General features: G+C 41.4%; 1 protein-coding gene across 1 annotated transcript in view; it reads right to left on the bottom strand.

Moving 5' to 3' along the window:
- The window catches only part of brinp2 (bone morphogenetic protein/retinoic acid inducible neural-specific 2), a gene marked incomplete at its 3' end in the record, with an annotated part of 237,814 nt that overhangs the window by 108,383 nt on the left and 104,101 nt on the right, over positions 1-25,330 (bottom strand). Inside the window, exon 2 of the mRNA XM_083928752.1 lies at positions 17,050-17,502. Coding sequence (XP_083784878.1) covers positions 17,050-17,435 — 386 coding nt within the window. The 5' untranslated portion in view covers positions 17,436-17,502. The remainder of the gene's footprint in view (positions 1-17,049; positions 17,503-25,330) is intronic.

Raw genomic sequence — 25,330 nt, 5'->3', positions numbered from 1 at the left:
CACACACACACACACACACACACACACACACACACACACAAACTCTCTTTCGTTCTCTACCTTTTTTGAGAAACAGCACTGCCCTTCTACCTTTTCTTCTTGTTCCTACTCTTCTCACTCGCTGTTTTGGCTTCGTCGAGAGTTCATTCCACCCAGAAATGTATCCGTGGATCATGGGAGCGAAGGGTAAACCAATGCAGCAAAATCTGAATTTCAGCAATAGGTTTAGGCCATACAGTACATGAAAGGGACAATGTTTTTTCAGCGAAAGCAGATGCTTCGGTTGTTTAAAGGGCAACTTAAGAAGCATATACATTTTAAGTCAATATGTAATACCTGATGTCAGTTGAATCCTGTCTTTATATATATATATATATATATATATATATATATATATATATTCAGATCATGAGTCATCCTGCCTCAAGATACATCAGGGAGCGGAAAAACAGCCAACCTGGTTGTATAACACTGTTAAAATAACATCAGATGCCAAAGACCATTGTAACGATGTGAAATACCCAATTGGGGTTTGTCAAGAGTCTTTCAAAGTATGGTTGCCAATGGTTACATTGATCAGACTTCCATGGTACTAAACCTAAGACCACAAACATTAAACCTGCTTTTCTAAAAGCAGAAAGTAATGCCCAATACTGCTCAACTAAACATCGTCACAGTGTATATGATAAAGGCCATGGCAGACTCATTACACTAAAGAAATGTACTTTGGTTTTCAAAATGTGTGCGAATGAAGAAAATGCGGAAAATGACTCTGGATTTGAGACAAAAATGGAGACGGACGAGAGGCAGCCAGAATGAAACTGGCAACTGACCATCTACAAAGATTAATGATGTGTACAGACTCGACATGTTCTCATTCTCCAACTAAGAACATTGGCTTTCTCAAATGCACAGCTCTAAAACATTTTTAGTATGGGTTCTAGGTACAGTGCTTGGCAACTGGAAAACTATGATGGATAATACATGATAACACTCATCGCTGAAGTATTTGGGCTATATTTCTGTCTGTGTTCATATGTCAACCCAAACAAAGAGAAACAAATGCCCACCTGTGAGCAGATATACCTGCTGTAGCTGCAAGGCTACGTGGTCATTCATTGCAAACACATTTAGTGAATCACAACAAGAATGCCTCTGTATTTTCTGTTTGATTGAGCTACATAATGGATGTACATTACATCTTAAACACTAGCTGGAGAAATGTGCCTGGGGCCAAATCCACATTTGTGCTGCAAACCGTTGATTTCAAAATAATGTTTTAAAACAAAAATTATATCCATCCTCACATTTTCGATAGCGCTGTAAGAACTAATCAATCCATAATAAAATGTCTGAGAATGCATACCACGGAACATTAAAGTAAACTGGGCGGCCTCACACATGCTGGTGTAAACACAGTGTAAGGCTGATGACGCTGCTGCAATCGTCATAAATAGCTAGTAAACAGCTGCTAGTGCTGAAAACAAGGTCAGACATCACTGTAATTAGTTATCCATGTTGGGGTCAGGTGATAGGGGCGTGAAGGGTCTTATCAGTCCCATATGGGTGCCTGCACCATTATTTCCAAAAGTTTCTGTTTCTGCCTGTCCAGACTAAGATGCAACCTCTGAGTTTCACACTATAGCAAGATGAGTCATGTTCCCATAGGTCTCCGTCTTAGGGGCTCAAAGATGCTAACGTAGCAGAACTCATTTGCTTTCGCATATTGGTTTGGATGTATTCTGTCTGAGACAAGTGCTTCTTCACAATCAATCATTTCCGAAATGTCGACCATGGACGTGTATGCATTTTATAGTGATTTCCAAATGAAGCTTAATGAACCATTGTGTTTGTTGACCCCAGTAGATGGTGCTCTTAGTTTAAAGAAATAGGTTGAAAGTCAACAAAGGGTTGAAGGCAACCCTTTGTTGACTTATGGATGTCGTCACGGAGACGACATCTATGTTTTATATTTTGATCAAACACACACCATAACCTGGTCCTGGTTTAGTGAAAAATCAACTGCAGACCAAGTTTCAGAAAGCGACTGTGGCTCAGTGGAAGAGTGGAGAGGTCGTCCTCCATTTGAGAGATTGGCGGTTTGATCCCCACCTCCCCAGGTCCGCATGTCTTCAACCACATGTCGAAGTGTCCTTGGGCAAGACACTGAACCCCGAATTGCATGGGTGTGTGAATGGGTGAATGTGACAAACACTGTGAAAGAGCCTTAAGTAGTCAGAAGACTAGAAAGGCGCTATATAAATACAAGTCCATTTACCATTACCAATTAGGTGGGTGTAACCAGCCTGCTACACTGCACCAGCAGTATCACACTGGTTTATATTTAACATCTGACTGTGATTAAACAGACAACGTTTTACTTAACCTTGAGGTAATGAACTTATATCAGAGATTGACAAGAGGATAATATTGAATGGCTGGACTGTTGGCTGCAAAAATCATTCAAAGACGTGAAGAGCAGTTCAGACATTACGACAACACTCCTGAAGACATTGATAAAGCGTTTATTCTTACTTCCTCACCTCCGCACAGCTGGCCAATTGTTGCATGAAGTGGGTGTGAATGTCATATTGTCAGTGTTCTTAAAGCTTTTAGTCCCTGTCTGGCTCTATCTTTAGCTTTCTTGCTCTCCAGTGGAAGTGTGGTGATTTATCATTGGAGCACAGCAAGAACTTCATCCCACAAAAAATAAACATACCCCCAGTGATTTGCATTACAGAACAGTGCCGCTAATGGCATTTACTACAGCCACACTCTGTGTCAGTGATCCATAAACCAGGCAACATATTAGGCCCATAAATTACTGAGGGAATGTAGCTTTCCTGTCAGAATCCAAAATATTGTATTTCCACTGGCAAGGGTTTGAAATGTATAAATCAGATAAATGGATCTTAGCAAAAGTTAAATCAGAAAGACTCATTACTCTAACTCAGCTCTGCCTCTTGGCTGCCGCCCATCTGCATGTTTTTCTCACTTCCCCTAATTTAAAATTCATAGGGGATCTCCCTTGTGGTTCAAACTACCTTCCCAAACTCTACACCCACTGCATGGTGCCAATCACTTATCAGCAGGGTGTTTATTAAGCCACTTAGCTGCAGCTTCTATGTGCTACCTGCTGCTTCTGCGTGGCCACCGTTTCACCTCGACCAAGTTTTTCAAGCAGTTTTTAAACCTGATCTAACGGAAGAGTTCTTCTCCTAATCTGAAGCTGTTACACCTAAGAGTAGGCCTCTACGTTATAGCTGATCAAATGTGAAAGTTGTTGTTGAATTCTGGTTGGTCAAACAAAATGCTCTCGGGTTAAACTCAAAACAGAGGTTTTGGAGTTTATTCCAGCGAGTGCTGTTGTAAAATATATTTAAGGGCACACTCACACTGTCCATTTGTACCCACTTGCACTAATATTACTTGAAATGATTGGCTTGATTGCTACTTGCCTGTACGTCATCACCACTTGGAGATTTAGTTTTGTCTGACTGTTTTTTAATATTTTCATCCGACAAAATTCCCATCAAACCACCACAAACTGTTTGCCGGCATCTTTTTAAATGTCTGTCGCAGAGAACAGACGTATATAAATAGTCTCAGGGCCGCCATCAATGCTCGCATTCATGCTCATACACGTGCACACGCCCGTGCCCATACATGTGCATCTGTGCTTTACAAATGCCCACCTCTCTCAACCGTGCCGTGGCCAGCAAGTGTGCTGTGCTTTGGCTCGGTACAGTTGTACTCACACTGGTCAAACGAACTAGACTTTAGCCGTGAAGCGTGCTTGGGCACGGTTCGAATGGACAGTGTGAGTGTGGCCTAAAAGTATTCAAGAAGTTGATGGGGTACAGTGTTGCCAAAGATGGAATGGCGCAAAGTCATTCCACGGCTCTTCTAGATTCTCATGTGTAAAAATAAATGCACAGTAAAGACTTCAATATCAATAATTGGGAAAACAAATATGTGTTCAACAATAATTCAACATATTCTAACCAACGGGTTGGGATGATATTTTATTTTAAGTGATGCACAAAATTTCAATATCTTATGAAATATGACATTTTGTTTAATGCCATGAAACAGGTTGTTTATGAAACTTTACGAAATAGGATAAATATAATATACAAAAGGTGACAGTTAGGGTTTGGCATCAAAACGACTTGGTTAGGATGAGAGTAAAGGTCGGGGGCTGGCTTTAATATTTGAAGGACATGTACACCGGGATATGAACACCAGGGTGGAAAGGGTTTTTTGACCAATCCACCCCTCCTCACTACGCAGTCCATGATGATATGCGATATATACATCTGACATTGCCATCTCCTGCCAAAACAGGCAGGTTAAGTTTTCTAAATTCAAAAACAAGTTAAGCTGTGAAAGTTTCTGGCCTATTAAGGGTGATTTCCTACTCCGAGACTCTTGAGAAATACAAGCCCAGAGCTCATGTCAAGACCAATCTCATTACTTTAAACTGCAGTGAGCAGCGTCTTCTTGCAGCAGGGAACACAACAACCTTTAAGTGGCCAGCAACACTGGTGAAAATCTGGTCCCTCCTGTCGAAAAATCTATAAAATACCAAAAAGGATGTCAAACACACACTGGAGTCTGACTTCTTGATGTTTTCAGTCCATATTGAGGGAAAAGGAAATCAGTTTAAAACAACAGAAAGCCTAATTCAACGTCCATGACGGCTACTCGCTAATCAAATTTCTGCAACCACCACTGATGGAATGGGCCAATTCTTTGAACTCATCGGCTCTACAACTCGATGTGACACACTGGGAGAGACCATATGTAGAGATATCTAAGTTAGTGAGTGTGTGTAGGTGGGTGTGCGTGTGTGCGCGTGCGTTGTGGTTTTGGTAGGGTGCGGTGGTAAAACCTAATCTTTTGATGATGAGAAAAAGTGAAAACTATTGCCTCAGTTTCCATCGGATCAGTGTTGTATCTAACATAATCTTCTTTGACGGAAATATCTTTTTGATGTTTTATTGTCTATGTAGTTATTTTTCTCCACATCCCTCCCTTTTTTCTCTTGCTCTTTCTCTTTCTTTCAGGCACAGACACAGCAGGAGGCTGAGGGTGCACATGTGTGTTAGAAATGGGTGTGTGCTGATTGTTCTCAAAGGGACTTGGTAAAGAATGTCTCTGCATTTCGCACCAGGTCCTACTGGGAATCTATACATCAAAATCCGGAAGTATAGTTTTCACAACTCTCACTCACTCAATGTGTGTTCGTCTGGTTAGTCAGTATGCACTTTAATGTGCGTGCATGATGTGCCTGTCAAGTAGGAATTTTTGGCTTCTTTCCAAATTTCCGTCAGAAGTCAATTAAAGTGAAACAAAGAATACATTTAAGGTAGAGTTTTGCACATTGAAATAGGGTTGAATCTTCCGCGGAACGCACTCAATATGTAAATGTGAAAATACCAGCCTTAAAAACAACACTGAGGGCGCACTCACACTGTCCATCCATACCGTGCCCAAACAGGTTTTACGGGTAAAGCCTAGTTCGCACTAGCCTAGCTGCGGCCAGCTTGCCGTCCACAGAGTGTTCGGGAGAGGTAGGCTTTTGTAAAGCACGTTTGCACATGTACGAGCACGAGCATGCACACGTGTACGAGCACGAGGCCAACGGCGGTTCTGACGTCATTTTATGTGCGCCTGTTGGGACATAGAAAAAAGAAGGAGGGACCATGCGCGGACATTTAAAACAATGGCGGCGAAAGGTTCAAGTTGGTGTGATGCAGAGGTGGAGTGTTTGCAGACTTGGTGGGATGAAAATATTCAAAAACAGTCGGACAAGGCGCACAAAAAGTCAAACAAAGATTTGTAAACAAAGCGACGCATCGCGATGACGTCATCAATGCGTGTGAGGTGTTGCGGCGTGATGACGTATAGGCAGCAAGAAGCGTTTGCGGGAGGCCCAGGCAGTGTGAGTACAAACTGGCCTGGCCCGCGGTGGGAGAGGGGGACAAGTACCCTATAGTACGGGGCATGGTACAGACGGACAGTGTCAGTGCGCCCTGAGATACTCTCTACTTGTGGAGGACCCCACCATGATGTCACCCATTGGCCTGTGGAAAACAGTTTTGAACCCTGGAGTTTTGGCATCTTGTTTTTAAAAAAAATTCCGCGCCAGAGGTGACTACAATTTGGACTAAAGTGTGGAGCCCAAAGATAAAAGCTAGCTTAGAATCCACAGAACGTTGAACAGGACAACACCCAAAACCTGCGGTACTATCGGACAGGGCTTCCCAAACTTAAGAACGCTGGGGCCCAATGTGTAACCTGAACAACTTCTGCAGCTCACTACAACCTCTGGTCACAACTCTGATCAACACACTACAACCTCTGGTCACAACTCTGATCAACACACAAGACTTAGATGATGTATCTATATTTTTATTTCATAAACAGATAATGAAGAATGAAACATCATTTAAATCTCATGCCCTTGTTTCATTAGTTCTGTTTGATCTTTTCAAATTTAGAAATGTAATCATGCTCTTGGTTCAAAGAATATGGCTCAATAAATGGAAAATCAGTGTGCTTTGATGAACACAGCGCGCCATCTAGAGGGGTCACAAAATAAAGAAAATGCTTCATGAAGCTTAGTTCGGTCATCACATCACACTCATGGATCAGCAGTAAAAAAGTTATACCGTAGCAGTGGTTTCGATGGTGTTTTAATACATAATGACATGTTTTAGGGTCGATAGTTTGCCAATGGAATCCACCGTCATCCACAAAGTGACCTACAAACTGTTCAGAGTGTTTGATATTGAATAGATTTTCAGAGGAGTATTTGTGAGCTTGATGGCAACAGCTTATATTAAAAGTTAATGTGAAATCTCGCCCTCAAAGAGCCTTTCATCAATTTGTAGCTATTCACTTTCCGAGGACAAGATCTGTTTTGTATGCACCTGCCACTTTACGGACACTTTATTTCACGTTCTCTGCTTGCTTCATTTTAGAAAGGTAATGCATCACTCATTATGGCGTCCTCCCCTAGATTAATTCATTACAGGGGTCCCTGATGTAGCACTGTTTTGTTTTTTTAAATTCTACAGCACATTCAAAAGCTGACAGAACTGAACTTTTACATCTGGGAATGATCAGTTGCTGATGTTCTGTCATCTTTTTTGTATAAAGTCAAAGAGTACACAGAGAAAGTCTAACTGAACGTTTTTTTTGTTTTGTTTTTTAAAAGAAGAATCCTTTAGTGGCTAAAAAAACTAATATTTAATTGTCCTTTTGTCTGGTTCTTTCAATGACATGTCTGTCTATCTCTGTAAACTGTTTGTGATGTTTCTCTGCGCTCTCTTCCTCTGTGTGTGTGTGTGTTTGAACCCAGCTGTTGTTTAAGACCAGTGGTAATGTGTGCGGCAGTTAGTGCTTCATTTGTTTCATCTCTTCATGAAATACAGTAGAGGTTAAAATATCAAACAGCAAGTGCAAAAACCCATCTCTGTGTTGCAGGGCAATGCATTGCTTACATTTGTGCTACATCCTTTTGTGAGTTCTGTTGGACAGCTACCACACACACACACTGTGCCCAACATGCAAGTGTTTCCTGCTCCGCAAGCTGTTGCTTCCTGACTGTTTCCATCACAGAGCCACAGGCCAGTTTCTGCCCTGCTGCTCGGTTCACACTAAGCGTTGTTGTGCCTCTAATGTTGTGGAGCACAGAAGGAAGCCCTGCTCTATCACCCTCCACCCCCATCCTGCATCTTATTCAGCAGCCAATCTCTCTCAAGTCCACCAGAAGTAGATGTGGAAATTAGGCAGAGCCCCCCGTCCCTGCCTCTGTAAGAATCTGCTTTGTCATTTCAGACAGGGGGAAATTGCAAAGAGTGTGATTATTCCCCGCTGCGCTGCGTTCTCTCACACCAAAATCCACCCAGATGAGACTCTTCACTCTCCAACACAGCAGTCTGAGGTGATTTAATGTTTGATTGGATAAACAACAACTATAGTTTGGGGAAACTTTCAGTGATTTATTCAGGTACTTTGTTCCATCGGACTAATTGCATTTTTCAAAATGGAATGCAGTGCCAAACGTGACAATTTAAATTCCTACGGTGAGTTAGCATGACTTGGTCACTTAACATTTAATTAACAGCTTGGAAATCAGAAAAGCACATAGGTTTAATACAATTGGTTAGTAATGAATCTTCGTCTGCTTATCAACCACCGAGAGGCCCCTTAAAGAGTCCTGACTTATGAATATGAAGAATGAGCAGAACTCCGCCATCTAGTGTCAAGATTGTAGTCGCAAAAGCAAAAATTTATTCCAGCAGTTGGGTTGCCAGATTCTTGCATCGTAGGGTAACGACTAATTTGAACTAATCAATTCATTTTACAACAGTTTTTAACGTTAGCCAGTCTTCAACTGGACTTCTTTGGTGTGAAATCGATTAGCTAGCTAGCTCTCAACTCAAAATTATTCCTTGTTTCTGTAACAACAGACAACCCTGGCAACCCGCAATGCCCAAAGCTATGGGCTGGTTCAATGTAAACAGAACGTGACAGAAAGCAATGTCAAAGTAGTCGACAAAATGTTAAATTATTAATTCAGACTAAATTTTTTTTTTTTTTTTTTTTTTTTTTTTTTTTAGGGAAAAGCACTACTTTCATTCTGTACCCCTAAAAATGCCCTGTGGGTGTATTATTATTATTTTTAAATATAGCTTTTAATAAAGATTCTACATTTTGAACCTTTAAATAGTAACGGTAAGGAGATGCTAGCTTGCAGTGCATCTCTCCCTAGGTGGTCTGTCTTGCTAACGTAGCTGTGTCAGTTCATCTCTTGGGTCTGTCTTGCCTGCTTGCAGCTACTTCTGGGGCTCTTTTCTGTGGCTGATGAACACCAACGGGCAACACTGTTAATAAACTGCAGCTTGAAAAAGATAACCGTGTTGTGCGTGAACATACGTGAAATTAAACTTTCCAGTAGCCATCGCCGACCATAAATTAATCTGCGTGATGGCATTGTATTATTTTGTACATTCTGTTTTCTCACGGCCTAAATGGTTTACATGGCTCACAGGTCATGTAGGACGGCCCCTTAGCACAATTTTGCTTATGGCCCCAGGGAGGTCGGACTGGCTCTGCTTCCCATCTCTATTATCCCCTTATTAAAAGCTAATGAGAGCAGCCAATTTTGTTCTTGCTCTGTGGAAAGTTAATGCAGAGAAAAGACTGCCAACACTTATTCTGCTTAATGACAATCAGATATTAGCGTTGGTAAGGTCACAGGAGTGCAATTAGAAACACAAAAGGTGCATTATTATGTTTGGAGTGGCTGTTTTCTCCCGAGTGACTGTGCAACTTCATCGTATTCGACTCTTACTCACAGGTTTCCTTTTTTCATGAGACTCAGAATAACTATAATTACTGTCTAATTGCAGCATTATGAGTTAGATCTGAACCACCAGTCTCTACATTCATCCTTCCATTGGTTTGCCATGTGATCTCCAAAAATGAAGATCCTGATTTCTCAGAATTACACTGATTAGCATTTATATTATGGCACAGAACATATTTAATATTTCATACTGTAAGTCACAAGCAAGTTTTTTTTGTTTTTTTTTAAAGACTATAATTAAATAAACTGGAGTTACTGCATTGCGGTGCTATGTTTCTGACAAACAGTTAAGTTTCAGTTTACATCCAAGCTGTCCAGACTTACATTATACAGCATATTAAGTGGAGACATTGAAGGGATTCAATTAAAGTAGTTTTTCACAGTTTCAGGATCAGTGTCACCAGGTCAGTATCAGCCCAAATGTCTACTCTTCTGTTCCTGAGTTACGAAACATTATGATGATCACAGTGAAGTTGACCTTTGACCCTTTTTGGATATATTATAGATTATATATTTATCCATTTATATCCATTTTTATATTTTATATCAGGCATTTGTGTGAAATTTTGTCCCAATTAGTGAAGGAATTCTTGAGTTATGGACAATAATGTGAGGTCCCAGTGGACATTTGTGCTGAAATTTGAAGAAATTCAAGTTCCTGGGAACTTATACTCCACAGATGGACATACTGTATGTACATACTGACAACAAGAAAAACAAGTTTCTTTAAATAAATAAAAAAAAAGGTACTATTCTGATTAGCCCTTACATCCTGCCCTAGCAGAGTGTCCTTGAAGCCTGTGTTGTCAGACCCTTGCTGGCCTTGTTTCACTGCCACTGTCATTGTTTTCATACAAATCTGGAGGAAGGGTGCCAATTTTCTTGAGGAATATTCTTTGAGTAGGACGCGTTGGCTGAGACGTACAAGTGCTTTGTTGTTGTCGGTAGCAGCGGATGCAGCAATCAAAACCAAAAACATTCCCAGGTATTTAGGAATGCATTTATAAAGCACATACACAAACAAGGACGGCCATGGATCTCTTGATGGCGAGGAGGCGAGATAAGAGGCGGCAATCATTTCTGCCACAGGAGAAAACTGGAACATGTGGCCGAGTCATGACTGGATCAGATCTAAATTTGAGGCACTCCTTGCTTTTAGGCCTTTATTCAGCATCACATACTGGTTACTTAGTAACAGCACAACTTGGTATTAAACAGTGAACGTCTGCTGAAGGAATCAGAAGTTTGCATCAACTTGCCATTACAAGAAAGGAGTTACTGCACAAAGACTTCTGACGGTAACAACTTCCGCATATACACTCTGAAGGAAACATAATGTCTATTTAAGTTCTCGTCGGCCAAAACATCTGATCCAACATTGCAGTCTGATAGTCTGTTAGCTACTGTAGATGAAGCAATGTACTGTGTGGACCGGGGGCAGCAGCTAAACCTATTTTAGAAACCTACAAGATCCATTTCGGTTTCAAATGTACGCTATATTTAAAATATTTTCACAGTCTTTACCCCTTCAGTCAGACAGCACTCTCTTACAATTTCCATGGAAGTGTCTGTCGCTCTCTCTCTCTCCCTCTTCAGTCTTCCTCTGCAGAAGTTCTTCTTCTGTTCATAAAGGGATCCTCTTGTCTCCACAGTGAACATAATTCCACCGTTACAGTCATAATCACTCAATTTTTATATCCTTGTATTTGTTTATTCCCTACATTGTGGAAAGTCTGACTCAAACAGCTGGTCTGAGGTGTAACACAGTCCGTGTCACAGCTCTGTTTATGCGTAGGAATACGGTGAAACATATTGATCATAATCTATTCAAATTACAGCGTACACTTTTTAACTGATATATAGTTTTTTTTCAGGTGACTAAAGCCTCCTACCTATTATACCCCCACTTCAAAAAATCAGAACTATCCCTTTAATGGACTTTGGTATTAGTGAAACACATTTACCGGTTCAATACTGTTATATTTTCAAGGAATCTGGGGGGCAAGGTGTGGTTTTTAGCTAATTCATGGTAGGGCTGGACGATATATATGAGTATTTCTCAGTTTCTTAAGAACTTTAGTTAGTATGGGTTTTGTTATTATTATGGGGCTTTTTTTTATTTTTGTCACAATATAATTGAAGTTTTGTATTACTGACTGTTTATGTACAGAAAGTTAAATACAAATGATTTAGCATGCTTTCACACTATCAATTTAACACAGATGGCATAACTAAAGGTTGTTGCAGATAAGCTCCAGGTTAAAATTAGGTGCAGTAAAATGAGGGGGACCAGCCCCCCAGTAAGTAGAAGCTACAGAGTAGGGAGTGTTCTTTCTACAGGAACCGGGCTGTTCAATGGAGGAACCGTGTAACCAGGGGGCGGAGGATTGAACTTGTGAAGGAATGACAGCCAGTCTGGGAGTGATTGACATTTTAAAGCCTGAACCAGGGACCGCCTCAGCAACAGTCTGAACCGATCACAACAACTCAATGAACTTTATTGCTGTATAAATGCATGGGGAAGGGAGGGGCTCTCTGTGTTCTTTCAGGCTTATTGGTTGCAGCAACAGCTTGGCTGAAAGCCAGGATGACTGTGATTTCTGACCGCAGAGAGAGTCCTTGGCCACGCAGAAAATTCTTTGCTGTTTTTATAAAAAAATGTTTTAAACTTCAAGTAGTAGTATGGCTTTCCTTGAGCATGAACCTGACTATCAATTTAGACGTAATTGTGTATCACACTATCTCAATTTGTGATTTCATCACGATCGAATTATCGCCCAACCCTAATTCAGGGGAGGCTTCATTGCCCTACAGAGTGCTTTGCTTTTCTGAAAGTTAAACATAAGCGTGTAACCCCCTCCAAGCCCTAATTATTTTCACAAAGTTTTTTTTATTAAGAGTTGAGGCGAAAGCAAGAATGTGCAGACACAATTATGTCTCCTGCTTTGTGCCATCTGAACTCAGCTCAGATGAACATTAGGAAAAAAAAAAAAAGAGCTGCAAAGGGAACATAAGGCAACCAGCTGAAGCCGATGACTCACACTGTGCCTTTGGAGATGCATTATTATACTAAAGCAGGGCAAACTCAGCCCCAGCTCTAACAAATGGTCCATGGTAATGTTACCTTATATATCCATTTGACAAAAACTAAAAATCTGAAAAGATATGAGAAAGAAAAACACAATGATGATCGCTGAAGTGTCCCGCAGCTAAAAAGCAGAGTCATATGACAACCTGTCCCACTTATGTCACAAAACCTCACCTGTCATTTCACACTACACTCCCCCATCATCTGCAAGTGATGCTGTCATTTCCACTCGTTTCAAGATGAGGCAGACGGAAATGAAGGGGAGACAGCAGGAAGGAAAACAAGCTCAAGACTTAATAGACGACACCCAGTAGGAGTTGGTCAGCTTTAGACTACTCCTGTAAGCAACTGCAACAAGTGCTTATGAATAAGACATTTCTAAACTCTTACCATCCAAATGTCAAGAGACCAGCATCAGCTCAAAGCATAACTAACACTGGGCATATGCTAACACACTCTTCTGACTTTTCCTGAAAGTTAACAAAATGCAGCTAGGAAGAGAGAGAGGCAGTGAAGTGATAGCCAGTGGGATTCACTTCAAAAAGTTCTCTACACCATTGTAAGTCTTTTGAAACCTAGTCACAGTCGACTCCTGCGACGGTAAAAGAACAAACAAAAAATGTTGGCGATAATTAGAACATATAGATTTCATGCAAGTCTACATTTCTGACAGTACAAACGGGCCGTGACGACTTTCAAGAAAGTCTATTTTGAGCTCGTGAAGCGAGGGATAGGGAAGGTAAAAATGGGGAAATATATGTGTATATATATATATATATATATATATATATATATATATATATTCCAAATAGAGGAAATGGAAATCTAAATTGCAGCCTCAGCGGATGCAGCATATATCTCTCACATTTGGTATTAAATTTTGAATAATGGCAATGATGACAGGGACCCCCATGAACTCTCGGACATGGCACAGGACTGCACTGCATAATTTATAGACCACACACTGGGAACAGCCTCTGGACACGCTGTCCTCTCCGGGAGGGAAAATGTTTGGCCCAAAATAGAGATCCTAGCTTCCAACCCTAGATTTGTATTAACTATCAACTTAATAATTACATTAGGTAGTTTCTTCTGCTGTGTCTCTGTTGTAAGTGATCAGAAAATATGTTGGGGATTAAAAAAATCCTTCATGAATGAATAAATCGAGAATATATTTGAAACTATTGCTCCTTATAATATCAGCAAAAAAGGAAGCCAGGGTTTGCTTTAATTAAAAAAAACAAAAAACTAAAAAACCTTTCTCCAAGACCGTCCAGACTCAGCTGGATAAAAGTTCTAAAGATGAATCCTATACTTTTTGTTTTCTGTCCCCATATTAAGCTGACATTGGAGCTTTTTAAAGGGGTTTGGATGGTTTGGCGTGGTCAAGCGCTGTGTGTCCCTGAACCTCCTATCATCTCTCATTCTCTCTTTGAGTCATATCTTCAGGATACAATACAATACAACAGGGGAGAAGGCATAGATGTTATTTTTTTCAATAGGTTATTGGAGTTTTTGTGAAAAAAAAATTGTCTACAATTTCTGAAACCTACTTTAAACAAAACCACACGCACTTCCGTTTAAAAAAAAACCTCCCATGGAGACCACACTCACGTGGGTCCCGCATAATTCGACAGCTACAGTGGAAAATAGGTTTTAGCAACTCGAAAAAAACTTTCTGTTGCAACGGTTGGACCTCATGCCAATGTGACCCAGAGGGCTGGGGTTTGCGCGAACTGAAGGTCTGTCCCAGGAGCTGCAACTCTTGTCCTAGTGAAGTAGTCTCCTAGCGGTGGGGTGAGAGCCAGGGTGCACTAGCTAGTAAATACTTGTCTCGGTGCCCCATATTGCTATTTTCCAAGTTACTGTAGCTGTCATATTTCGTAGGACCCATTTCACTGGAACCCAGGTTTCGAGGCTTTCGTCGTAAAAACGGTCGAAACTGTCTGTTGGGAACAGGCAGGTTGCTACGTCCCATCCAAACAACTTCACACACTGCGTGTCCTTGGGTCCTGAGATATACACCCACTGTGGTTGAAGTGGATCGGATCAGCAGTTCTCGAGATATGTGAAGGACATACATATATACAGACAGACAGAGTCATGTCTTTATAGCTAGATGAAATAGCCAAACCAGAGTTTCAGTTCTTCCTTTCCTCTCTCCTCTCTGGTTGTAAACAAAGAAGCATCTTTAATGAAAGGGGATATTGTTGTGTCACAATAGCTTCCTCCAGTGTTACACAAATCATAATACTGCTGCTTCCATGGAATTCTTTATACATCCAGCACATTTTAATACAGACGAGCTGTGTTTGACAATAATGCATGCTCGGAGTAAAAAGTGATACATCTTTTCATTACACGCTTTCATACACAGACAGGGCTTGATGAAATTCTGGTGTTAGTGCTGCATTATTGAAAAGAAAATCTGTAAGTATTTACAAAGGCAAATCTGAAATGACAAATATCTTATTGACCTTTAGTGTTTGTTTCTGTGCTTGTTTATCACCTTTTATCCATTTCATTTATGTGTGATGTGGCAATATTTTTCATATAGGAAAGGGATATTCGCTTTAAGAAATCTTGGCTGCTCAACATTAAATATATCAAAATATGTGTGCTTAGTATTGACTTTGTTCTTGATGTTTCTGACGAATAAATACCTGTGACTTTCATCAGGGATATGATGATATACAGCATGTGGGGGAGCTATTATATTTTATTTAATTCTTTCAAAATGTTGGCTTTGTGCAGGTTTTCTCATTCTTGTGACGAGTCTTTCTGACCAATCAGTGGTCTGCAGGGTTTAACTCCACTTTTCAGCTTACTTGGAAGGACAACTGAGGTGGTACCAAAAAGTACCACAGGGATCTGAATACCAAAAAGTACCACTTGAAATTGTACTTGTGTTTGTGCAATGTTAGCTATTGTAGAAACTGGTGTTTTCTATACTCACCCACATCATATCCACTCCAAGAAGCGCAATTACATACAAAGTCAATCTCGCTCTACTCTTTACCCGCAACGCGATAGACTCAAAGATCGATATTCACGTCCGACGTCACCAGCGTGCAAGCTGGAAATATTTAACTTTTCAGCCAAATGCCGTGACACTGTTGCCCCCGTCAGCCAATCAGCGTTGAGAAATCTCTGGAGGATCACTACAGCCAAGGAAACCAGACTGTTCTTATACTGTAGAAATAATATAATGGATATAACTCTGACCTGTGGATGGCAGCAACGTGCCTTTAGGCATCTAGTCTGCTGAAAATCCAGAAGAAGGAGAAAGCTGTCACTGAGGAGAGAAGAGTATCCCATGAGCGTATCCTGGTCTGATCTACAGGAGAGCCGCGGATGCAGGGCAGCACCCTCTACAGCTACGGAGGTTAAATCACTGACAGCCTGATCTCACTGCAACACAACAGCTCTTTTAAGAGCCACACGCTTCATCTGAGAGCTCATCTCTGTTCTTTTAAGCATTCAGATCCCTGGTTAGCACTAGCATAACTTCCCATTTAGCACTAGTTGCCAGCTGCTACCTACCTGCCTCGACACTCCAAACGCACGATGGTCCAAATATGATCAAGCATCGTGTTACTCACATTTCTTGCGATCTCATCGCGTCTATCGTGTGCTGTGTGATCACAGTTTAACAGCGAAGAGAAGGGACTTTTGTAGCTTGAGTTTATCTTTCAGAGAGCTCTTCTCCTCAGGCTTGGTGCCATTTGAGGAAGAGTATTTACAATGCCTTGAAGGAGGCATTGGGTTAAAGGCTGGATCAAGGTAACAATATTCCCAGTGTGAAATAAATGCCGAAGATTACATTTGAAGAAAAGCTAATTTTCTAATCTAATTTGTTTTGTGGTTGCATACTGGATAGTTTGATCTCTTCAGGAATCTAAGAATCATTGAAACTAAACAAGAGAAAATTGCTCTCACAGCTCAGTCACATTCAGTGCCCGACGAGATGTTGCAAGTAGACATTTTTTGGTATTCAGTTTTACACATGAAGGTCATTGTAGTCATCAGGAGGAGTACGACTCAGCCTGTGTGTCTCATGTGATAAAACTGGTATCTCTGGTGGAGCTTCGAGACTATTTTACAACATTTTTGAGATACCAATTTTTCCAAACTGGGGGCATGGAATTTACAAGATGTAGACATGTATCAGGTCTGTAGGGTCTAACACATTGCACTATGGGAAATGTAGGATCCAGTGTTTTTGGAGCTTTAGACCTGAGGACTAAAAGTCGGCATATCTCAGCTTCTGCCGCTTTGTTTTTTCCCTTTTTTTAATCTGACTCTTGTGGGCAGTAAAAGAAATAAAAAGGAAGTCATGAGCCAAATGGGTTGGGAAACACTATTTCAGAGGATGGGCAGGTGGCCTGAACTATAAGTAAGAGCACACATTTTTCCCCTCATCTGATGATCTTTGAAATCCTGCTAAACAGTCTCGCACGCACGCACGCACGCACGCACGCACGCACGCACGCACGCACGCACGCACGCACGCACGCACGCACACACACACACACACACACACACACACACACACACACACACACACACAGGTGCTGACCTGTAAATCTTGTATCTGGTAGAAAATCCCTGCTGGAACCTCTCTCGGAACTCGGTGTACTCCGGACATCTGTGGAAAGGTCCCTTCTCTGACAGCAGCCAGTCCAGCTGCCCCCCACTCTGCCTCGTGTTGAAGCCCCACGCCGAGGAGCTGGACGGGGACGAGGAGGAGGAGGATGATGACGAGGACGAGGGGGACAACAGGGAACCGTGGAGCACCTTCCCACTTTGTACACCGCCGCCCACTTGTTCAGCTCGGACGGGCCACGGCAGCCATAGCAACACCCACGGCAACCATAGGAGCATCAAGGAGGACGCCGACCATCTAGCAAGGCAGGCGGAGCCATGGGAGAACCTCTCTTTTCTCATTGGCCAAGGAGTCGCCATGGTCCAGGTGGTGATGTACTAGGGCACATAGGACCGGCATTTCTTCTGACAGTCACCTCCCACTGGCCTGCACAACAAGACAGAAACATGTGGCGTTCATTTCAGGGTGACACATTTCTTTTTAACTGGGTTTCACTGACGGACATTTCTGCCCACATGTTTTGATTACAGTCCAGAATTATGAAGGCAACACAATAAAGTAAGTGGTATTTCAAGTTGACATCAGTCATAGCAGTGTGGTTGTTTTTTCATGTGTGCTTTAAAAGCGCACATGAAAGGTGACACACTTAATTATTGTCATTAAGCCTTCAGCATTAATTAAAGGAGGGACATTGCTTCATTCCTCCATATTTTTTCATGGAGGCACTGCCTATTGTCAATGTGTAATCTTAGGCTTCATTTACTGTCTCACATCTGAATAAAATCTGCACTGGATTTTATGTCATCAAGCATATTTTCTCAACAGCCAATATATAATTTCAATGTTGGTATGTACCAACCATGCACCATCAATATGCTGCTAAACTGCACACTGCGTATTATTGTATATTGTATATACCTACGTTTAACCACAATGTCTGTTGCACTCTGTCACATTTAGTTAACTGTTTGATTTATTTGATGTTAGCTTTATTTTGATTTGATTTATGTTGTTATGCTTATTGTTACTCTGATCCTTTCCCATCTTTATTAAAACTGTTGCACAATAATTTCCCACGGGATAAATAAAGCTTCTTGAATCTTGAATCTGATGAACGTTTATATGTGAACATGATGTTTGAGACATGCTTCTTCACTCGTGTTTAGTATTTCTGGTAACACAGGTGTTTCTGCGACTTGCTGGCCCTTTAAGGATTGTATATTCACTTTAAAATGTATTTTTGGAAATGTTTACTTGTTTTTCAACTTCACTTACAATATGTGTGTGTTTATTTAATGACTTTTGAGAGGGTATATTTGATTAATATTTTTTATCAATGTACCATTTAGAATCATCGATGCCACCTGGGTCAAAGTGATGCTAATTCCAGACAACAGTGTTCAGGTTACAAAACGGGTGTTAAAAAGGTTTTGGATGACAGCAAACTGGTTGCTGTGTTTTTTTGTTGTTTTTTTGTACAGTTAAGGTTTTTCTCACACATGCAAATCAGCGTCACTCTGCACTACTAATGTCTCTGAATCTGCTAAACCCTTGCAAGTTAATTCTGTCATCAAAATATGATATTTAGTGAATTTCTTCGCTCTAAGGTTTTTATCAGGGGCAGATTAATAGGACTAAGTATCCTTAAGAATTGGAGTCGCTTTCGGGCCTTTTTTTCGTACCACTGCGGATGTGTTGGCAGTCCAGAAGAGGTCCTGGGCCCCTAGGCTACTCTTTGTGTGGGACCCCTCTTACTCATTATGCTTTACAAGGAAATAAGCATTTTAGTTCCATGCTTGTGTGCTAGGAATATCACATGGCCCACATGCACACAGTTAGGGTGCACTTGCATGTGCACACATTGAGACAGCCTTACTAAAACAAAAAAGCATACACACTTATCTGCATTCAACAGGTGCAACATCTGCAGCAGTGCAGAGCATCCTGTTTTGTTGTTAATTTAGGGATTTCTTTAGTAGAGCTTGATGTTCTTTCAGCTAATGAAACGCAGCCCTAATCGTGCTATCAAGCTAATAGCATCCCGGTGCTCCTGTGCTATTTGCACTGATTTTAATTGGGTAATATATATACTCTTTGTGCAAACTTGGCCCCTTTCTTTGCAAATTACAATCAGTGCAAAAACATCAAATTCAGAAAGCTCAGAGCTAACAGCCATATGCAGTCAGAGTGAAATTATTAGCATTTTAAGAGAGGTGTAATTAATGAAGCATTCATAATGGGTGTCCTCCACTTTATTTTCTGCCATCTTCTTTTACAGTCTGAAGGTTTGAAAACCATCTGCAGAGACAGATGTGACAGTTTCTCACGTTTAAAGGAGTCCTATTATACTTGTGTTCAGATTAATACTTGCATTTTATGTTTCTACTAGAACATATTTATTTTTCTCATACTGCTCATGGCTGCAGAACCCGTATTCTAGCCTCGTGAGACCATCCTGATCTCGCAGGATCCATTATATTTTACTCACAGATCAGCCTGGTAACGTGTGGCGGAGAAAATTTGTTTGCGCAAGTGACCGAACCAATCAGCGTTGGTTTTATGGCGGCTCTAAGTGTGACGCATCAAGAAGCAACTGTTCAGTGTAAATAACGGTGGAACACTAACGCTTTTTCCTCTTGGATCCTTCTGTTGAATATGGACCGGGCAACTGAAATTGTGCCTTTTATCCATAAATTCACGTTACACAAGCGGCAAATATCCTTTATCCTCAACGCTCTGTTGTACGTCATACGCTTCATAGATCTGATTGGTTGATTTGGCCTGTCTATCACAAACATAGGTGGTGATAGACAGATGGTTTATCCAATCAATCTGTAGCTACGCGTCTTAAGCAGTGGACTCTTTGGGAGTACAGCAAAACTCTCTCCCGTCAAAGTAGTCGCTTACCGTCGCTGTACTTCGTGGATCCGTGAAGGATTGACGCTGGACCGCCGAGAAAGTAGAAAAAACATTCTGAAATAAGGTAGACAGCAGTCTGTATCCTAAACAAATCTGCTCGGGTTACTCCTACACACGATTTCCTCAGGGTTTGAAACTTTGGTCATGTTTAGCAAACCTCATTATGACAGAAAATTAAAAAAAGCATAATAATATTTATTCTTTAAATTCCCTGGCTAATGTTTGAGGAACGCCTCTGCACCTCGTTGGTCAGAACCTGTAGTTTGTACTCATTTTTCTTTTTCTCTCTACCTACCGTGTTCTTGGCGCAGAGAACACATTTATAAATTAAAGGGCATATTGCACTGAGCTGCAACACTTTATTGGTGTGTTTGCGCTGTAATATCATTAGCAAGATCTCTTTTATGAGATGGACCTCGATTTAATGGGGAGATAGCAGTTGCAAGTGATGCATAAGTCGTGGTGCTGTCAGCGGTTGCAATCAGTTCTTTGTGAACTCACCCGTGGGAGTTTCTTGATGCTATGCGTGTTTGGACAGAGATGTCATAAGCCGCCTCCGTAATGATCAGGGGTGTTAGCAGCACACACACACACACACCAAACACATCAGCACAAATCACACTACAGCTCAAGTGTGAATCTTTCAGCGTCTAACACCAAACGTCAAGCTGCTTGTGTTTAGTCCTGGGCACACACACACACACACAGTGGATTAGCACTTTCTTTAAAGTGACACTTTCCAAGACTTTCCAGTGCCCTTCAGAAAAGTAGAGACTTGCTCCACATTTAACTGTTAATGACATGCAGGATTGTCGGATGGAGTCTTCAGGGACAAATCAGCATTTACAGAACGGATATATAAAGTAACGGAGAGGATGTTTTAAGTGGATTGGGATCCTGAGTATTCCCTGTTTATTTTACAAACAAATTTCAGGTGGATGGATGCAGGCTCAGACATGAAAAAAACCAAAACAATCAGGGCACTGCATTTTTAATTTTCACTCGCTGCACCGAGAGATTACTGCAGTTTCAAAAGGCAATTAGTAAAGTCATCTGTCAAATGAATGTATTTATGCAACTAAAAGTAGCATGAGAACTTGATGAATATGCAGATGCTGTTGCTTGTACGGTATGGCCAAGAGGTAGCACTGATGCATATTAAAAATATCTAATTTCTATGTTTGTTATGTCCTGGGAGGGGTCAGAATCACATACTATGGAATAAGGAAGTTACACACTCCACACCCAATGGCCCTCATTTATCAAACGAACGTACGGCAGAAAAACGTGCGTAAGACCATTTCCTGGCAAACGTAGGTATTTAAAAATTTGGACGTGAGTGGGAGCTACAATCAAATCTCACGTCTGGTCTGAGATCGTGTACGCACATTTGAGCCTGTGGATTTGCGGTGCAGCACAGCAAAACCTGAAAATAATGAACAAACCTCAGCTGTCATTAAGCATAAGCAGTCACAAATTAAGAACAGATCAAAACGGATTCTTAAAACAAATAAAAAAATTAAATTGTGGTTTGAGCAATTGATTGTACTCGTGCATCTGAAGGCACCATCCATGAATGATTACGCATTCATCAATCGCAAAAACTACCACTCGATAAATGTGCAGGTGGTTTGTGATGCCAAGCTGTTGCTTTTAAACGTGGTGGCCAGGGGGGCACACGCGATTCTTTTATATTTCGAAACAGCTCGGCTCCAGCCCCCCGCGACCCCGACATTGAATGAATGAATGAATGTGTTGGCGCACGGCTGCAGCAAGACGCACTGCAGAGCCAAACTCATCTCCTCGGTTGGTGGCTACCCTCGATAAATTGCATTAAATCAAACGAGGTATCAGATGATTAACATCTTGGTATGGTTCTAGGTGACAAAGGTATTCTCTTACGGAATACCAAATAACCCCGCTGGCAAACCCCGTTACAGAGCAAGAGTGCCGGTGTTGTGCTGTATTCAGCACCCCTGCCGTGAAATGCACCCCCTCGCATTATAGGTGATATTCTGGATCATAAGGCTGTTGTTTCCACCTCAAGGAGTAGTTTATATACAAGTAACCCACAACGGTCAGAACATTGGTTACTTACAGTCTTTAAACTATTTTAAAGAGTTTAAAATCACAAACTTGGATAATAGCGAACACAAAACAACACCTTGTTGTATGTTCTGTGGAAATAAACAGCAGCCATAATTACAAAATGAATTAAATGGATCTTTTGAGCAAGATGAATGTATTTGAGTCAGCGTTTCCTAAATATAATCCCAGCTTTTCTTGCAATTCATATGTTCAAAGGTGTGAGCTTTTATTTGGGTTACACCTGTCCAACAGTGCGCACAGGCGCACTCGGGTCACAGGGAAGCGCTGTTTCGGTTTGACTGCCTCTGTTATTCATTTCCATACAGCGTTTTTATGGGCCCCTTTTATTCCACTCTTAAGACTGACAAAAAGCACATCTTTATTTTGCTCCATCTTGGATGTCAGGATGCTGATCTCTGTGTCGGAAAAGTTTATTTTCTAACCTGCGTTCCTTCTCTCTGTGTTTGACCTCAGTGGGCGAGGCCTCTGAACCAGGAATATTTAGGGGCCTAACATGTTTAAGACGATCGAATTCAGCCGCAGCATTTATCAAGGCCCGCTCATTCGTACGCTGAGATTGGTCAGATACGAATGTTTCATAAATCACACGTGGGTCCTTTCCTACGACAAATTCTGCGCTCAGATCTGCGCCCGTTTTCACGCAAGATTGATAAATGAGGCCCAATGTGTTTACAGGTAAAGGTACAGCAGATGTACTAGATTTGGTTTTATCATTCCCCCAGAACTCTTTTAAAAAATCCTCTTGGCTGCTTTGACAGGGTATAAATAAATCAAGCGAATCAAACAGATCAAGTACTATACTTCAGTACAAATCGAAGGTACTTGTACTTGACTTGAGTATTTACATTTTAATGTTATACTTCTACATCTGACAGCTTTAGTTACAATTTCTCATCCCTTTCCTGTCCAGCGAAAACTAGGTTTCTCCAGATGTTGAATGCTGCAATAAACTAAGTGTTTCTTTATGTGCTGAGAAAATCTTTCTACTTCTTCACTAAAATAAAGTCTTGGAAAAACCCTCTTCGATCAGCTGGAAAAATGCATCGTCACAAATCTAAAAAAAAACATGAAAAGTTGACTTCTTAGAGATAGGTGGTTCTCACGAGGGTCTGTGGCGACTTTCCCACGTTAAAATCAAAAGCTTCGCACAGTTAGTGACACTAATTACTTCTCTCTTCGGACCTCGTATCAGTGTGGAGCATGTGAAATGTAAAGGCGTCACACCGAATCGCACAGGTGAGAGCTGCCAATCATACAGTCGAAGTGGTTTTCCAAAGGAACTCTGGGAGATGAGGTCCAAGAGTTGCACCTGAAGTTACATTTTACCACCAGGGCTCTCTAGAAACAACGTATCTTAATTCTTCAGATTACGACTTTAGGTGCAGTAACATTGTAACAAGGTTTCTCTTGCCTGTATTCAAGTACATTAAAAAAGTAACATATATACAATTTACTGTACTGTGGGTCATGACCAAAAGAACAAGGTCGTTGGTACAAGCAGCCGAAATGGGTTTTCTCAGGAGGGTGGCTGGAGTCTCCCTTAGAGAGAGGGGGAGAAGTTCAGCCATCCGTGAGGAACTCAGAGTAGAGCCGCTGCTCCTTTGCGTTGAAAGGAGCCAGTTGAGGTGGTTTGGGCATCTAGTAAGGATGCCCCCTAGGCCAGGCACGTCCAGCTGGGTGGAGGCCTCGGGGAAGACCCAGGACTAGGTGGAGAGATTAGATCTCCACACTGGCCTGGGAACGCCTCGGGATCCCCCAGTTAGAGCTGGTTAATGTGGCCCGGGAAAGGGAAGTTTGGGGTCCACTGCTAAAGCTGCTGCCCCCGCGACCCGACCCCGGATAAGAGGCTGAAGATGAGATGAGATGTATATACTGTATAGGGCAACTTTATGATGATTGGGCGTTCCCAGTCTAATTAAGATACTTTGTAGTCACACTGTGAACCAATCAGAGCTTTTTTTTTTCAAACACTGCAGCATGATCCAGCATTAAAATGTCAGTTTTTCAAATTTAGACATTAATGATGTCAAAAAACATGTTTGCAGTCTGATCTTATTAGAGTAAGGCATACATGTTTTACATTGATGTCATCAGCCTTCTTTTGAAACGTACTGTACCTGTGAAGCTGACTGAAACAATCAAAATTGTGCTCGCTTGAAGAAAATAATGGATGTCAGATGAACAATGAAAGGGATAAAAAGAAAGGATGGGACAGTAGAGGCGCAGAAGGGGAGAGAAGGCGTACAGAGACTTAAAGAATGACAGGATGGAACAATGAGAGAAAAAATCTATAGGAGTGGAAAATGAAAGGAGAACTGTTCAGAGCAAAGACCTTGAGTGTGTGACCATACAGAATTATTTCAACTCTCCTCTGTATCTCCTTTGTACTCTCTACCTTATTTTTTCCACTCTCTCTCTCCCTCCCTCTCTCTCTCTCTCTCTCAGGTATGCTCCCCTCTCTGCCATTGTCCCACTCCATCTCACCTTTTTTGTTTCTTGCCTCTTCTCCAACCTTGATTCTGTTATGTTCACATTCCTAGGGCGTCAGATACTGCTGTTGTGTCACAACTCTCTGTGTTGGAAACTGACACACACCACAAACTTAAGCATCTGTTTAAGACACACCTGGGCTTTCAACTTTAAAACCTTCTGCAGCATAATTAGTCGCTCAGTGCTGGATGGGTCAAACAAAGAGGACTTTTCTGACTTGTCCCATGGGTTCCTGTAGTCCTGTTACAAATGCACTAATTTTAACCCCACACACAATGTGATCCTAAACCTCACTGCGTGGCTCTCTAGCCTGAATCTAACCACAGAGTTTGGTTTGAATTCACCACATTTTCACAGGTTTAAAACCATGTAATAGTTAAACATCTTCTCATCGACAGGTTCATATGATATCTTACGAAATATGAACAGGAAGTGGACTGCGATGCATTTGGCAACAAAAGGCAACAGTTTTCACAGGTGAAAGTTCTGTGTTTTGGGACCTGTCCACCACCCCGACCCTCCTCCCGACGAAAAACTTAGCTGTTACACTACTTTTCCCTCTTTGCTCTGGACGTAAGTCCTACAGTAATAAATCCCTGGAGTGTGTACAAATTACAGTGCATTACTTTTGTTAGTTATATGTATGAACAGCCTGAATACTTGGACTCACAGGGTTCCCAACATATTAGTAGCTCCAACCAGAACATAAAATTGAAATCTTGTTGCTTTCTGTAGG

Source organism: Echiichthys vipera (assembly GCF_963691815.1).
Source record: "Echiichthys vipera genome assembly, chromosome: 15".
Taxonomy (NCBI): domain Eukaryota; kingdom Metazoa; phylum Chordata; class Actinopteri; order Perciformes; family Trachinidae; genus Echiichthys; species Echiichthys vipera.
This window is presented reverse-complemented; position numbering and strand designations above follow the sequence as displayed.